Below are 14,757 nucleotides of genomic sequence, written 5' to 3'. Positions count from 1 at the left end.
GTGTCCAAGGTCTTAACAGAAAATCTAAGCATAACAAAAACAGGAAACCCACAGCACTTCCATTCTGGCCACTTTGATCACTTCACATCTACGGCTGCAACATATTATCTGCTCTGAATTCGCACGTAATTTTTTATCACTGATCATCAGACACATGTTTCCATTAGATCATATGTGGTTTTGTATGTTGGTTAGAACACGTTTTAATGAGGGGCATTGTTTTGCATTTGATTGTTTTGTAAGCATTTTCACAAGTAGAAAATAAACAATGTTTGTCCACATACTGTACATTGTAATACTTAATTTCTTCACAATTATTATTAAATTAAATAATGAAAACAAAGCTTAGTTGCTATACAGCTATGAGTAGGTGTTTAAAAGACACAGTACTGTGAACATCATGCTGAATTTATACAGGTCCTTAACATGTTCTTGTCCTTAAAAAACTAATAGTGACAGAATAAACATAAAGGACATAGTCTTCAGAGAGTTACCCAATTAGTTTTGTCATCACATCACATCAAATATGAATTATGATTTAAAAATGTGAAAATAAGTTTGGATAACCTCAAATGAACTGAATCCAAATAAAGTTTTATGGAAATACTATAAATAAAACGTTTCTTTTTTTATAAGCATTTTATTGAACTTTTTATAAAAACACTTAAAACATTTAATAACTTCGGTTATCGTTTTGAGATTTACAGTTGTGTGATTAGTTTTTAGTTTTTTTACCCAAATATGTTTACTGTATGCTTCAGAAAGTTCATAACTGAGATAGCCAGGAGTATAGTAAGCATTTACTATCGTTGAAAGCAGAGTTTGTATAAACTGCAACAGGAGAGTCACATCTTAGGGATGAGCAGATGGTAGCAGTCTATAGGTGACTTCAGAATAAAGGTTGAACTTTTCAATCTTACTCATTTCAGACAGATGTTTCTTTGTTTGATCCACCTGAAATGACAAAAGTTGTTAAAATCGTCTTTGACAATATAAAGATTTAAATTTGAGGCAATGTTATCGAAAGGCTACCTTTAAAACATTTACTGTGGGCATATCTGCCTTGGTCTCAGAACCTTAAACAACCACAAATTATAAAAATGTTAGTACAATGAAAAAAATCTATAATGCAATCCTGACATTAAAGCTTGCACAATTCAGGTTTCCTAACAAAATTCTGTGTGCAATCACTCCTGGTATGAATTATGTTCATTAATAGAAGCTATTAATCCACATACTGAAGTAAAAATTAGTATAAATAAGTACCTGTAGTTTTCTTCTGACAGAGGCTGTACACACAGATGGAGGAGAGGAGAACACACACAGGACACACACTGAAGAGCAGCGTCCAGCAGAGAGAACGGTCTGATACAGGAGGAGGAGAGACAGTGCTGGAGGGTTCAGAACTGGTAGTTCCTGGTTAAAAAAACAGCATTCAATTTATTAAATAACTTTGGAAAAAAAATGTTATTTTCAGAAAAGGCAGTTTACATGAGTATTACGTAAGAACGACAAAGAATGTTATAATAACAAGTGACAGACATTTTTTCTTACCAGCGAGAGAGAGACGTGTTGTTTGGTATCCATAATAGTACACATCAGAGTATGTAATTCCATTTTCATCTTTATCTATCTTTTTCTCGTATTCAGCACAGTAGTACAGTCCCAGATCAGAGACTGTAATGTTAGTAATATGTAGATCAAATGAATTAATGTTGGTGCTTTTATGAAAACTGAAACGTCTAAATGTTTCGTGGTAAGTTTTCTGATGATCTATTATGAGAGAGGATTGATGTTCATGAGAGCAGTTTCTTATCCATATAATGATGGAACCACGAGTTAAAGGACGGTCACAGATGAGAGTGATGTTGTCTCCTGGTCTGACCTTCACCTCGATCTCTGCTCCATAGATTCTTCTCTCTCTGAACATTACAACATCTGCAGAAGCAGAAAAAATAGACTGTTATATTTCTGTCAAGACAAAAGCTTAATCAAATATTTAAAAAATTGATGAAGATTTTTTTGTCTTACGTATAAGCACAGCGAGAGTAACTCCTGATCTCTCCATCTCAGCGAGTGTGAATAACTGTGTGATGATGCAGATATCAGCTCTCATCTGATTGGTTCATACCAATGAAAGTTTGATTTGGACATGAAGAGTGAGAGTCAACCAATCAGAAGTGTTTGTGTGGTTTGGCTGTTTTAGATTTTTTAGATTTTAGATTTTAGATTCAATTTATTGTCATTGCACATGTACGAAGGTACAAGGCAACGAAATGTGACCTCTGCATTTAACCCATCCAGAGAGTAGTGAACACACGTACCCCCGGAGCAGTGGGCAGCTATCACTGCAGCGCCCGGGGAGCAAGTAGGGGTAAGGTGCCTTGCTCAAGGGCACCTCAGTTGTTACCCGCCGGCCCTGGGAATCGAACCGGCAACCTTCTGGTCACGAGTCCAACTCTCTAACCATTAGGCCACAACTGCCCCCTTTTATGCTTTTTATTGGTTCACAAAATTGGACATACTGCTCAGTCTTAGCTATACCTTTTAACAAGCAGACACACATGCAGAGAGGAAACATTATTTAAAGACAAACACATTTATTTATGACCGATATGGTTACCATACCATGATTTGATTTCTAGATGTAGATAAGTATGTTTACTTGAAATCATTTTCTTTTGCATTAACCATCTTACACCTATCATGAGTGTCTTACAATTTGAAAAGAAACTGATCCATTCAATCAAAGTTCATCTTTAGCACCATGATTTATGAACTACTTTGTTTTGTTGTAGTGCATCAAACTACAAAGCTGCAAGGCAACAAATTCTTAACACGTGATAAAAGCCTTTCATTCCCTTTCAAACACAATTACTGTTTATTCACGTCATCAGATTCTCACCTAATATCTGTTAGCTGATCACTGACAAATGTTTCTATTGGTCTTGGGTGTTGGGTTGAGTGTAGATTTGCCTGGGGCACCTTAATTTTGTTACAGTATGTGTTTCTGAAAAAGAATTAGTATCTTTGTTTAAAATATTTCCTATAAGAGCATTCATTTCATGTTATTTTATTGACTGTTTATAATAAATAAAATGATTTATAGTAGGTTGGTTTTGGTTAGGAATATGTTTGGAATATGTTTATATTTAACATAGAATCTAACTAACATAGATTTTAACTATAGACAATAAAATACAACTAGAAGACATTTTTTCAAGACAATCACATAAACATATTCACTTTAGCTTCAATTAGAGTTTCATTTCTATGAAATTTCAACTTCATTTTCATCTAAAATCTCCCTACACCTACATAAAAGCATATAAGTAACCCCAAAACTTCTGAGAAAAACGTGACTTACTGCGTAGATGAAGTAGGGGTGTGACTGTGAGGTCAGGAGTTTTTGTGGTAGTGCCATCTTTGTCCACAGGAGGGCCGTTTAGAAATTCAGTAAACAGACCAACTTTAGGAGACACAAAATGTCATCCTTGTTGCTAAATTTACATGAAATCATATTTATTGTCTAATTGCTCTCATAGCAAAACAACATCAAAAATGGTAAAAGTGCAAAACATTTTATTTTTGCTTTTGTTTGTTATTTATTATAAAATTTATAACAGCATTTTTAGCACACAGACGCAAATGACTGCTATTGACAAGAACCCTGCATATATGCCCTTCCAATTTACAAGGATACATATATTTATATGTAAAATAATATGTCCGCATAACACAAATGCAGATATACAGTACACTACAAATATCTTCTTGATTTTTTGCATTAGGAGCTGTCCAATGTGCTAAATGTGTACTGATCTCTACACAAGTTTCTCAACAGGGGGCGCTATAACTCTCTGGTTGCCAAGCCTTCATGCTTTTAGTTGTTCAAAGTTTATGAATTTACTCTTAGATGTTTTTTCTAGGCAAATAAAAAACTTTGGGTAGTTGAAAACAACATAGCAAGGGCTCATTAATACATGCTACAGTACTTTGTACACAGACACCGTATAAACTTGCCAAAGATTGAACTTTTTCAACAACAAAAAAACTCACAGGAAATGGAATATACTTTTGGCTTCTTTGTAACATTAAAATAATACTTAACCACTTCTTTTTATCATCGTTAATATCATAAGAATGTGCACAAGAATGCATATGGTAAAAATGATATGCTAGAAAAACTTTACAGGTCCTTGACATGTGTAATGATGTAGACTTTATAAATCATGGGCTTCTCATAAGAGACCTAAAAAGTGTCATAAACTACAAACACACATCACCATGGTCTTTAGATTACAGTTTATCGAATCAGCTTTGTCGTCATGTTTGTATGTCTGTATGTTTTTGTGCCTACATGTGGTAATGTAAGCTTGAGAAATGTCATATCAGAGATAGCCAATAACAAACAGAGCGCAATAAGCAGTATAAATAAGGCTGCACAAACTGAGCAGAGGGAGTCACATTAAGCATAGGGATGAGCTGAGCATAACTTCCCAGTCTTACACATCTCACATTAAAGGAGTCATATTGCACAGCTAAAACGAATATTATTGTTTGTTTGTTTGTAAATAAAAAAAAGAGATTTACAATTACGCCCACCTTAACTACGTGTAGATTTGGGCGGTCTTAGTCAAATCATGTTACGAAGTTACGTAGATTCGCCGGGGTGTGGTTACACGAGGCGTTTCAGGCAAGTCTGGTTGAGCATTCGCTTTTAGATAGAATGCGTCTTTTGTTCCCACACTTTCATTTGTGCAATTTTACGTGTCTAATACATGCATGGGCAACTTATAACACACCAAAGACACAGAAAAACACGTACTTCCGCCACATGACCAATTTAATATTTCTATGTAGGATCCATCTACTGTAAATTAGGGCGGGACTTCGTTTCGCCCTCCCCTAATTGATTGGATCGTTGTAGGTTGGCCCGATACACCACCGATATGGAGGACCACAAGAGTCACGGGGAAAAGTAATAAAGCATTTCATTGTTTAATAACTAATTCAACAAAAATTAGGCATTAATACATTTGTTTACAACTTAATTTTTTTATCCAGAAATTAATAGGTGAAAAGACAAATAAATTCATTATTTAATGTTTTAATGGGCAATAAAAAGTGTGATTATAAACAGAATTAATAAATGAAATATTAATCCATCAATAAATACTTTGAATTAAAAAAGGGATTAAAACAACAACTTAAAAAGACGCATTAGAACCCATTATAATTTATAATTTTGTCCACACTGGATGCGGCGCAACAATTCCATTAGAACAAGCATTGTGTTTTGTCACGTCTGGTGTAGACACGGTGTTACATTCAGAATGCAGTAGTCAACTAAACTCCATCATAATTAAGTAAATCAGACTCACATGATTAGTTAGACAATCACTATACAAGAACACAAAGCTCGCGAACACTTTCAAGAGTCACAAGCTAGGACATATCGTCATAGATTATCCAGTCCTGAAAGTAACAAAATATAGACGTGACAGGTGGCATACATTCAGGTTAACTCATTATGTTGTTATATGCTCTAAAACATCATTTGAGTAGCCATGTGGTATACAGTAGTTGTCTACACAAAGATAAATCACTTAAAATGAGGTGCTTTGCAGATGCATCCATTTTATTCAGTGAGTTGAAGTAAACTGAAGAAAAGTTACTTAATCTTAACTATAGGATTAAACTTGCAATGTTCATCCCTAAACTCATCAACCGATGGATGGATGTTAAAAGTGACACAAAAACCGATGATGTGATGAAGAGAGAGATTTATTGTGTTCTCTTTTTTTTTATCCCGCCAAACACGGTGTAAAAAGAAAGTTACGAAATAACAGAAAGAAAAATAAACTGTACAATATTTTCAGGCCAGTTCAGTTAAATCCAAAGGTCCGAATGGCATCTGTAAAACCTCTAAATGAGTGTTGGAGCCATTTTATATTCTACCCCTGGACCGTACCATGTTGGAGGTAAATAGCTTTTGGTACATATAACATGTAAACATAATGAAACAAAATGCAAGCTAATAAAAAAATAAGAAGAACACATACACAATTCAAAATACAACTCACCATTCAACACATACGCATATAAACAACAAATAATTGATTTTTGCAGGTATGGAGGTTGTGACCCTAAAGATGTTACATCCAAGATGGCTGATAGTGTTGTATAAAAAGCCCAGGTCATGTATTGAACAGGTTTGCTTCTGCAAAACGGAAACTGGTGAGTTTATGTAATCTTCTATGTTGTTGTATTTCAAATAAATGGTGGTAGGTGAAAGAAACATGTGTCTGTGGTTATTTCAATGTGCTATGAGTAAATGCTATGCAATGTGGTTTGAATTGGTTCGTACTGACATCATAGACAAATACAGCAAACACCTCCCACAGGTACATATAGCAACATGAAGCAAAACAATAAACATTCACATCAAACATATATTCACCATACACTTATCACAACACAAGTCCTTGTATACCTTTTCAAGCCGGCTATCGGACGGCGCATGAAGGCAAGTACGTGTTTTTATATGGGTGTACTATGTGTGTGTTTGCTCACAGTGTCTGTCTCAATGTTGCACGGTGACAGCTAGGCTATCAATGTTTTTTCCAATAACCTACACCCATTTCTCCATAAATGTAATGATGTTGTGGTTTTTCAAACATAAGAAAGTGTAAAGGTGCAGACACGGCATGCAAACAAACCAACTCCACCACAAACTGATCACATGAGCAAGCATTTACACCTTCACACACAACGTCCTGTCTATTTCTGTCTCATGTGCATTGAACTTGAGTGGAAACATTTGTGGTTAAGATCATCTATACTGAGAATAAAAGACCCTTCGCCAACACGGCTGGTGAAATTATGCAAAAGTAACATTTGAAGATCTCCGAAGCTTCACTGTGAAATCTTTAACCTGCACTAAACAATTAAAAGTAAAATGACTTTGGTTAATTCTTATTTATAATTTAAACCTTATTTATAATTTATAGTTCGCAAATCCAAAATATGAGAAAAAGCAAAAAGAATTCATATATTTTTAAAGCACTTCTGGACATACGAATGTTGCCTCAGAAGCTGCTTCTCTCTTTTTGTTTGTTAGGCAAATTGACCTACATAGCAGGATGCTTGCATGTCTCAATATGTTCTGTAATTCAATAGGTGCTTATCGAAAAAATAGTCAGATAAAAGTTTGTGTCCTTTTATCTAAGATAAATATACATTATATACTTTAATCGACTGCACCCAGGTAACCCACTTTAACATCCTGTTGTTCACATCATCACCTCTGTACATTTGCTTCTACAAAAGCTATAATATAATATATTTAAAACAACATCATAAAAAGGGGAACAATCTTATTCTGGTCTTAAATTTGATCTCTGTTTAATCACAGAATTAAAGATACAGTATATCCACCAACACACAGTGAAAGAGGGTCAGATGCCACGGCACACCATAACAACAGTCTGAAAAATCTATGAGCATGAAAGACACAACTGAAATATACCGGGGAAGAATACTGTGAGATCACCTCTGAACAGACGTCAAGAACCAGACAAGAGACTTTGTGAGGTATACAAGCTTAAATGTCTCATATACTGCTTTTTTAAACATTGATATGAAATTAGTGGTTTCAGTCAGAAGGTTTTAATGAAAAAGGCACCTGCGTTCTTTTTAACCATCAGAAGTGCTGTACTGTGTCTGTTCTGACCGGAGCATATGTACTAAAGTCAGAACTCTGCTTCTTCTTGAGTCGCATTGGTCTTCTGGTTATCACATCCAAGGAAGCATAACACACCTCATCATCATCTCCACCCTGTAATAAACATTATTCTGATTCTGTATCAATTATAAAAAGTGAAAAAATTAAGCCTTTACGGTTATGAATAACGTTTGAAAACATATGCCTGTGATCTTCACTGTAGTACCCAACCATGCAAGTGTGTTTGTGATGTTCATACCTCAGGAGTAGTTCTACTTCTTTGGTTTTCTTTGTGATCAGTTCCACCACCTGAAATTTGAAAAAAAAAAACAAGAACATCACTTTCTTAAATGCATTTAAATAGATGAATGACTAGTAAATTCTGTGCACTGATCCAAATACTGCTGATTGACAAATACATTTGCTGTACATTTTAAAGTAAACGGTAACAAGTAAAGAAAGACATTGTATGATGTACCTGTAGTTTTCTTCTGACAGAGACAGTACACACAGATGGAGGAGAGGAGAACACACACAGGACACACACTGAAGAGCAGCGTCCAGCAGAGAAAACAGTCTGATACAGGAGGAGGAGAGACAGTGCTGGAGGGTCCAGAACTGGCAGTTACTGGCTCTAAAAAACAGCATTAAATGTTGCTGAACAATTCTTTTTGAATAATTTGATTAGTTATATTCAGAGAAAGGCAGTTTACATATTACAAGTAAAAACAACAAAGAATGTTATAATAACAAGTGACAACATTTTTTCTTACCAGCGAGAGAGAGACGTGTTGTTTGGTTTCCATAATAGTACACTTCAGATGTGTATGTAATGCCATTTTTATCTTCATTTAATTTTCTTTCATATTCAGCACAGTAGTACAGTCCCAGATCAAAGACTTTAACGTTAATAATATGTAGATCTAAAGATTTAATGTTGGAGTTTTGAAGAAAGCTGAAACGAGGTAAGTTGTTTTTATACATTGTCTTTTGATCTATTATGAGAGAGGGTTGATTTTCATGAGAGCAGTTTCTTATCCATGCAATGATGGAACCACGAGTTAAAGGACGGTCACAGATGAGAGTGATGTTGTCTCCTGGTCTGACCTTCAGCTCGATCTCTGCTCCATAGATTTTTTGATTGAAAAGTAAACCATCTAAAACAGAAATAGGCAAACAAGCAAATAAATAAGCAATACTTAGAAGTAGCCTTACCACACACAACTAATTACAAATTAATTTATAGTAAAAGGTTGCTTAAAATATTAAAATAAATAACAGTTTTTTTATAGAGTTATACATATCCATATAAGCTTACATATAAGCACGGTAACAGTAAGTCTTGATCTCTCCATCTCAGCGAGTAAGTCTGAATAACTGACTGGTGATGCATCAGAACTCATCTGATTGGTTCACATCAATGGAAAATTGAGTTGGAAGAGTGAGAGGTGTATCAACCAATCGCAAGTGTTCTCAAGTGTTTTGTGCTATTTATTGGTTCACAGAATTAGACATTAAGTCTTATAACTGTGACCAACAGACACATATATAGAGAATGTACATTGTTTAAAGACAAAAACTTTTGTGTATAACTGATACAGTATGTTCCATTTTCTTTTACTGTATGTCTGACTGTAGTCATGTACTGTAGATAGTGTATTTATGTTTATTTGAATGCAATTGGCCATATACTGTAAGACCTATCATAAATATCTTATTGTCTGAATATAAATGAGTCCATTAAATATGGAGTTAATCTGGAGGACTATAATTCATGAGTGTTTTTGTTTTGTTGCAAAGCTACGAAGCAACAAAATCTAACATGTCAAAACAGGAAACCCACAAGCCTTACTGATCACTGGTCACTGAGAAAAAATGTTTCCATTAGTCCTTGTGGGTTTAGGTGTTAATTTGAGTGGATGTATTTTCCTGGGGAAGCGCAAAATAATTTTTACTGTGATTAACATATACAAACAAAATTATTTTATTTATAAAAATATATAATGTTTTCATTCAATCATGCATGAATGGTGCCATTTTGCTGTGACTTAATCCTTGCAGGCTCTGTACTGTCTAATTCATAGGTTGGGAGTGACTATTTTTCATCTTGACACCATTGTCTTTAGTTTACAACACTTACCCAGTTTAGTCAGCACATATGAATTAACCTTAGACTTTAATAAATGTCTCCCATAGACAGGTCCTGGTTTTCCGAATATTTGAGATTTACGTCTAAGCTTAAGACTAACGGTCTCAGTGCATGTGAGAAGTTTTGTACATCCTGGTACAGATTTCGGGTCTCTTAAAATCATTGCCGCCCCTGTGGCCAATGATGAAACTACTACTAATAGTACTACTTATTCATCAATATGACCATTTTCCATAAACCTAACATTACTAAAAACAAACTTCACTGACTGTACACATGCAGTAGCTTGTAATGATGTACAAGGGTATAGCAGGCCTGATTTGTTGGGTAGTTTGATTTCAGTCCACTGGAGGGCAGTTCAGAAATTCAGAAAGCAGACACTAATATTAGCACCATATTGTAGTATTTACTGTATAGCATTGGGAGCTGTCCGTTGTGCTGAATTTCTACTGATCATCCTACTTGGTGTTTCAGAGAGGTCACCAAAACTCTCTTAGGCCATTTAATTTTAGTTGTGAACTGATTATGATTTCACTCGTCAGGCTAGCCAAATAAAATAAAATGGGCTACTTAACAAGGAGAGGAACAAGATGTGTATGTAGTGTCATTTACTGTTTCCTGTTTTGTTTCTATCCACTGTTTTGCTTTTGTTTAGCCTTTGAAAACTAATGGTGACCCAGTTAGTGAAATCCAAATGTAATTCTGATATCATGACCTCCAAAATTTGACTACAACTATTAATTTCACTATGATTTCAATCTTTGATGGCCTTGTATAGTTAGTATTAAATATATCATGGTTGTAGTTTTACAGAATGTACTTTACATTATGTAGAAACCAGAAAATCACAACAAAAAGACTGGCTTGGTTTTCACAGGCTGGGTCACTATAGGCTATATTCAGACGCACATGCTTGTACAATAGTGTTTATGAGACGTGTGTTGCACTGTGTCTGAAAAAAGTGGTTGCAAACCCTCTGCTTCTACCCACAAACTGTTCCAGTCCATCTATGGACTCTATAGCAGGCACTAGCTAACACTTACTAGTGCAAACACAAAGTTGTGGTTTTCTGTTTCAACCTGTCTCTTCCTGTCTCTATTGTATCTTAGAGTTAAATGTGTTCTTGTAGCTCAGTTGGTAGAGTATTGCTTGCACAAAAGATCATGGGGTTTGATCCAAGGTCCACACACACTGAAGATGTATAGTTTGAATCATTCGCTTTTGATAAAAGTGTCTGCCAACTGCATGAATGTAAATAAACTACAGACTTGTGTCTCGTTTCTGCATTTTTATAATCTAAAATGTTTATTTAGTCTGTAATAGACAAGACGACTAAAAGGCGGGTCAATGATCAACATGTTCTAATTTCATTATATTTTGCACGTTTTCTTTTTTACTTTTTTGTCGTTTTGAAGACCATGCGCTTACTGTAGATCTTTATGGGCATCATCTGTTAAAAAAATGTTATTTTTGAGTCTAGAGGAGTACTCTTAATACAAAATCTAAGTGTAACAAAACAGGAAACCCACAGCTCTTTCATTCTGGCCACTTTGATCACACTTCACATCTACTGCTGCAACATATTATTTGAACTTGCACTTGATTTCTTATCACTCGTCACCAGACACACGTTTCCATTAGATTATACTTTATGTGGTTTTGTATGTTGGTTAGTAAAACATGTTTTAATTTTCACAAGTAAAAAAATAATAAATTGTCCACATACATTGTAATACTTCATTTCTTTACATTTATTATTCCAATAAACAATTAAAACAAATTTCAGTGGCTATTTAGCTATGATTAGGTGTTTAAAACACACAGTACTCTGAACACTTTGTCCATTTTTACAGGTCCTTAACGTGTATGACGCAGACACTTTGCAAATCAATTCACAGCATTGTGCTTATGAAAAAAAAACCTGTGACAGAACAAACATTAACAAAACACCATCCTTGTCTTGAAAGAGTTTGCCCAATCAGCTCTTTTTGTCATCACGATTATTAGTTCTATATTTTAAAAAACATTTGAAAATACTGTATTTTTGTTTTGTTCAAATTCAAAATACATTTAACTTCTTCAATTATCTTTTTGTGTACTGTATGCTTGAGAAAGTTCATCACTCAGATATCCAGGAGTGCAGTAAGTTACTACCGTTGATAGCTGAGTTTGTATAAACTGCGCAGGGAGCGTCACATCTTGTCATAGGGATGATCAGATGGTAGTAGTCTATAAGTGAATTCAGAGTAAAGGCAGAACTTTCCAGTGCTACTCATTTCAGACAGATGTTTCTCTGTTTGATCCACCTGAAATGACAGATAAAATATGTACTAAACTGACTTTACTGACATTGTAAAAATTCAAATTTGAGGGAATGTTATTAAAAGGCAACCTTTGAAACATTTACTGTGAGCATCTCTGCACTGTTCTCAGAACCTTAAACAAGCACAAATTATAAAAATATGAATACAATAAAAAAAATAATGCAAACCTGACACTGAAACGGTTGGCACAATTTAGGTTGCCTAAACAATTATGTTCATTAACAAAGGCTACTAATCCACATACCAGAGTAAATATAAAATGAAAAGCATAAATAATTACCTGTAGTTTTCTTCTGACAGAGGCAGTAAACACAGATGGAGGAGAAGAGAACACACACAGGACAAACACTGAAGATCAGCAGCATCCAGCAGAGAGAATGTCTGATACAGGAGGAGGAGAGACAGTGCTGGAGGGTCCAGAACATGAAGTTACTGGCTCAAAAATGTTTTAAGTTAGTATATTATAATGTAGTATAGTTGTATTTTTGTTATAGTTAAAGGGGTCATATGACACGGCCAAAATTAATATTATCGTTCGTTTTAGATGTAATGCAATGTGTACACGATTTAAGGTTAAAAAATGCTGCATTTCCACATACCGTGCATGTTTGTATCTCCTCTTTGCCCCGCCTCTCTGAAACGCGCAGATTTTTTACAAAGCTCATCGCTCTGAAAAGGGAGGTGTGCTATGATTGGCCAGTTAAAATCAGTGTGTAGTGATTGGTCGAATACTGCAAGCGTGTGATGGAAATGTAACGCCTCTTACCATATTTGGAACATCAGGTTCCAAAGCAATTGTACTGACAGGTACGCCCACCTTACTTGCGTATACATTTGCGCGGTCTTAGTCAAATCATACCACGAACTGACGTAGATTTGTGGGGGTGTGGTTACACGAGGCGTTTCAGGCAGGTCTGGGTGAGCATTCGCTTTTAGATAGAATGCATCTTTTGTGCCGACACTTTAATTTTTGCAATTTTACGTTTCTAATACATGCATGGGCAACTTATAACACACCAAAGACACAGTGTAGCGTGTTCGTGGAGATAAGGAAGGAAGAGGACGAGGTTGGCGAGACTGACACGATTTTATTCCACACCAAATAAAACAACCAACTTAAATAGAGCATCAAAAGTACACAACATAAATCCACGGTCTTCCTTCTAGCCTGGCTTGTGTCGCTCTGAAGTCAGCGAAGGTCCCCCTTGCTGACTGAGAAGTTTGGGTTTGTGGCAGCTCGCGTCGAGTCCGTCTCTCTCTTCCCATTGTGACTTCGTCCGATGTTTATATTCTCTCCCCGCGCCCTTACTGGAACGAGACACAGGTGTTGATCGTCTGTTTGGTGCCGAAACCCGGGAAGGAAGAAGGAGGGACACTGCCATCATGCAGGCAACATCGGGCACGCCGTTTGCGGACATCATCACGTCTCTCGCGGTCCTCCACCGCGAACAACACCAGGCGCTACTGGACCTTCGGAATGACCACGAGCTCCGCTTCCAGTCCGTCTTCCAGGCCCAGCGCGAGGACCGCGAGAGCTTTCGGAGCTGGATGGACCAGGGGGTTCGGGTCGAAGCGTCCGCGCTGCCCGCGACAACCGCCGCCTTCTTGCCGTTGTCGAAGATGGGGCCAGAGGATGACCCCGAGGCATTTCTCGACCTGTTTGAGAAGACGGCGGAAACTAGCGGCTGGCCCCCGGAGGACTGGGCGAGGCGACTCCTGCCGTTGCTGTCGGGGGAAGCGCAACTGGCGGCCAGGCCACTGCCCATCCAGAACCTCCTGGTCTTCGACGACCTGAAGAGGGCCATCCTACAGAGGGTCGGCCGTAGCCCGGAGGAACATCGGCAGCGATTCCGGTCGCTGGGGCTCGGCGAAAGCGGTCGTCCTTTCGTGATGGCCCACCAGCTCCGGGATTCGTGCCGCAAATGGCTCCTGGCTGGGAACGGTGACGTCGAAGACATCATCGACCGTGTGGTGCTGGAGCAGTTCATCGCTCGGCTTCCCAAGAAAACGGCCGAGTGGGTCCAGTGCCACCGCCCGACGTCGCTGGGCTCAGCCATCCAGCTGGCGGAAGACCAGATGGTGGTGTGCCCCGGGGTTGGCGAACCCCTTCCGGCTGTCTCTCTCTCCTCTCCGGAGGCTGTTTCTCTCTCCCCCTCTTCTCTCTCTCTCTCTCCTGTCCCTACACCCAGGTCCCGTCCCCCCGGTCCACCACGAGTGCCGCCGCGGCGACGGTTCCCACCGGCCGTGAGCTACACGAGCGCGTACCGTGCGCCACCCCGCGGATTCCCGGACGGCAATGGGTCCAATCTCTCTCCGCGCCCCTCCCGTGCTCCACTCTCCGCCACTCGGATGGCGGAGACGCCTGGGCCGGTCTGTTGGCGCTGCGGGGACCCGGACCATTGGGTCGACCGGTGTCCAGTGATGGAGGTTGGGACGATGATCCGGGTCCCCGACACGCCACAGGCTGCCCCCGGTCAGAACGGAGGGTACCAAATTCCTGTGAGTATAGGGGGGGGTACATACCCGGCTCTGGTGGATTCCGGTTGTAACCAAACCTC

General features: G+C 37.9%; 2 protein-coding genes and 1 long non-coding RNA gene across 3 annotated transcripts; all 3 read right to left on the bottom strand.

The window, feature by feature from the left end:
• Positions 1-852: 852 nt before the first annotated feature.
• Positions 853-2,068, bottom strand: LOC130552542 (uncharacterized). The gene is made up of 5 exons (XM_057330885.1): positions 2,032-2,068; positions 1,555-1,938; positions 1,267-1,416; positions 1,048-1,076; positions 853-954 (listed from the first exon to the last, which is right to left on the bottom strand). The coding sequence occupies exons 1-5, from the start codon at positions 2,066-2,068 to the stop codon at positions 853-855; spliced, it is 702 nt and encodes a 233-aa protein (XP_057186868.1).
• Positions 2,069-6,404: 4,336 nt separating this feature from the next.
• LOC130553539 (uncharacterized) lies at positions 6,405-9,115 on the bottom strand. The gene is made up of 5 exons (XM_057332566.1): positions 9,045-9,115; positions 8,500-8,883; positions 8,205-8,360; positions 7,986-8,035; positions 6,405-7,840 (listed from the first exon to the last, which is right to left on the bottom strand). Exons 1-5 carry the CDS (start codon positions 9,079-9,081, stop codon positions 7,706-7,708), a joined length of 762 nt encoding a protein of 253 aa, XP_057188549.1. The 5' UTR covers positions 9,082-9,115; the 3' UTR covers positions 6,405-7,705.
• Positions 9,116-11,619: 2,504 nt separating this feature from the next.
• Positions 11,620-13,526, bottom strand: LOC130553155 (uncharacterized). The gene is made up of 3 exons (XR_008962821.1): positions 12,480-13,526; positions 12,268-12,311; positions 11,620-12,181 (listed from the first exon to the last, which is right to left on the bottom strand). It is a non-coding gene; the product is annotated as an uncharacterized LOC130553155 (long non-coding RNA).
• Between the last annotated feature and the right edge of the window lie 1,231 nt (positions 13,527-14,757).

This window comes from Triplophysa rosa, linkage group LG4, assembly GCF_024868665.1.
Source record: "Triplophysa rosa linkage group LG4, Trosa_1v2, whole genome shotgun sequence".
Lineage (NCBI taxonomy): Eukaryota > Metazoa > Chordata > Actinopteri > Cypriniformes > Nemacheilidae > Triplophysa > Triplophysa rosa.
This window is presented reverse-complemented; position numbering and strand designations above follow the sequence as displayed.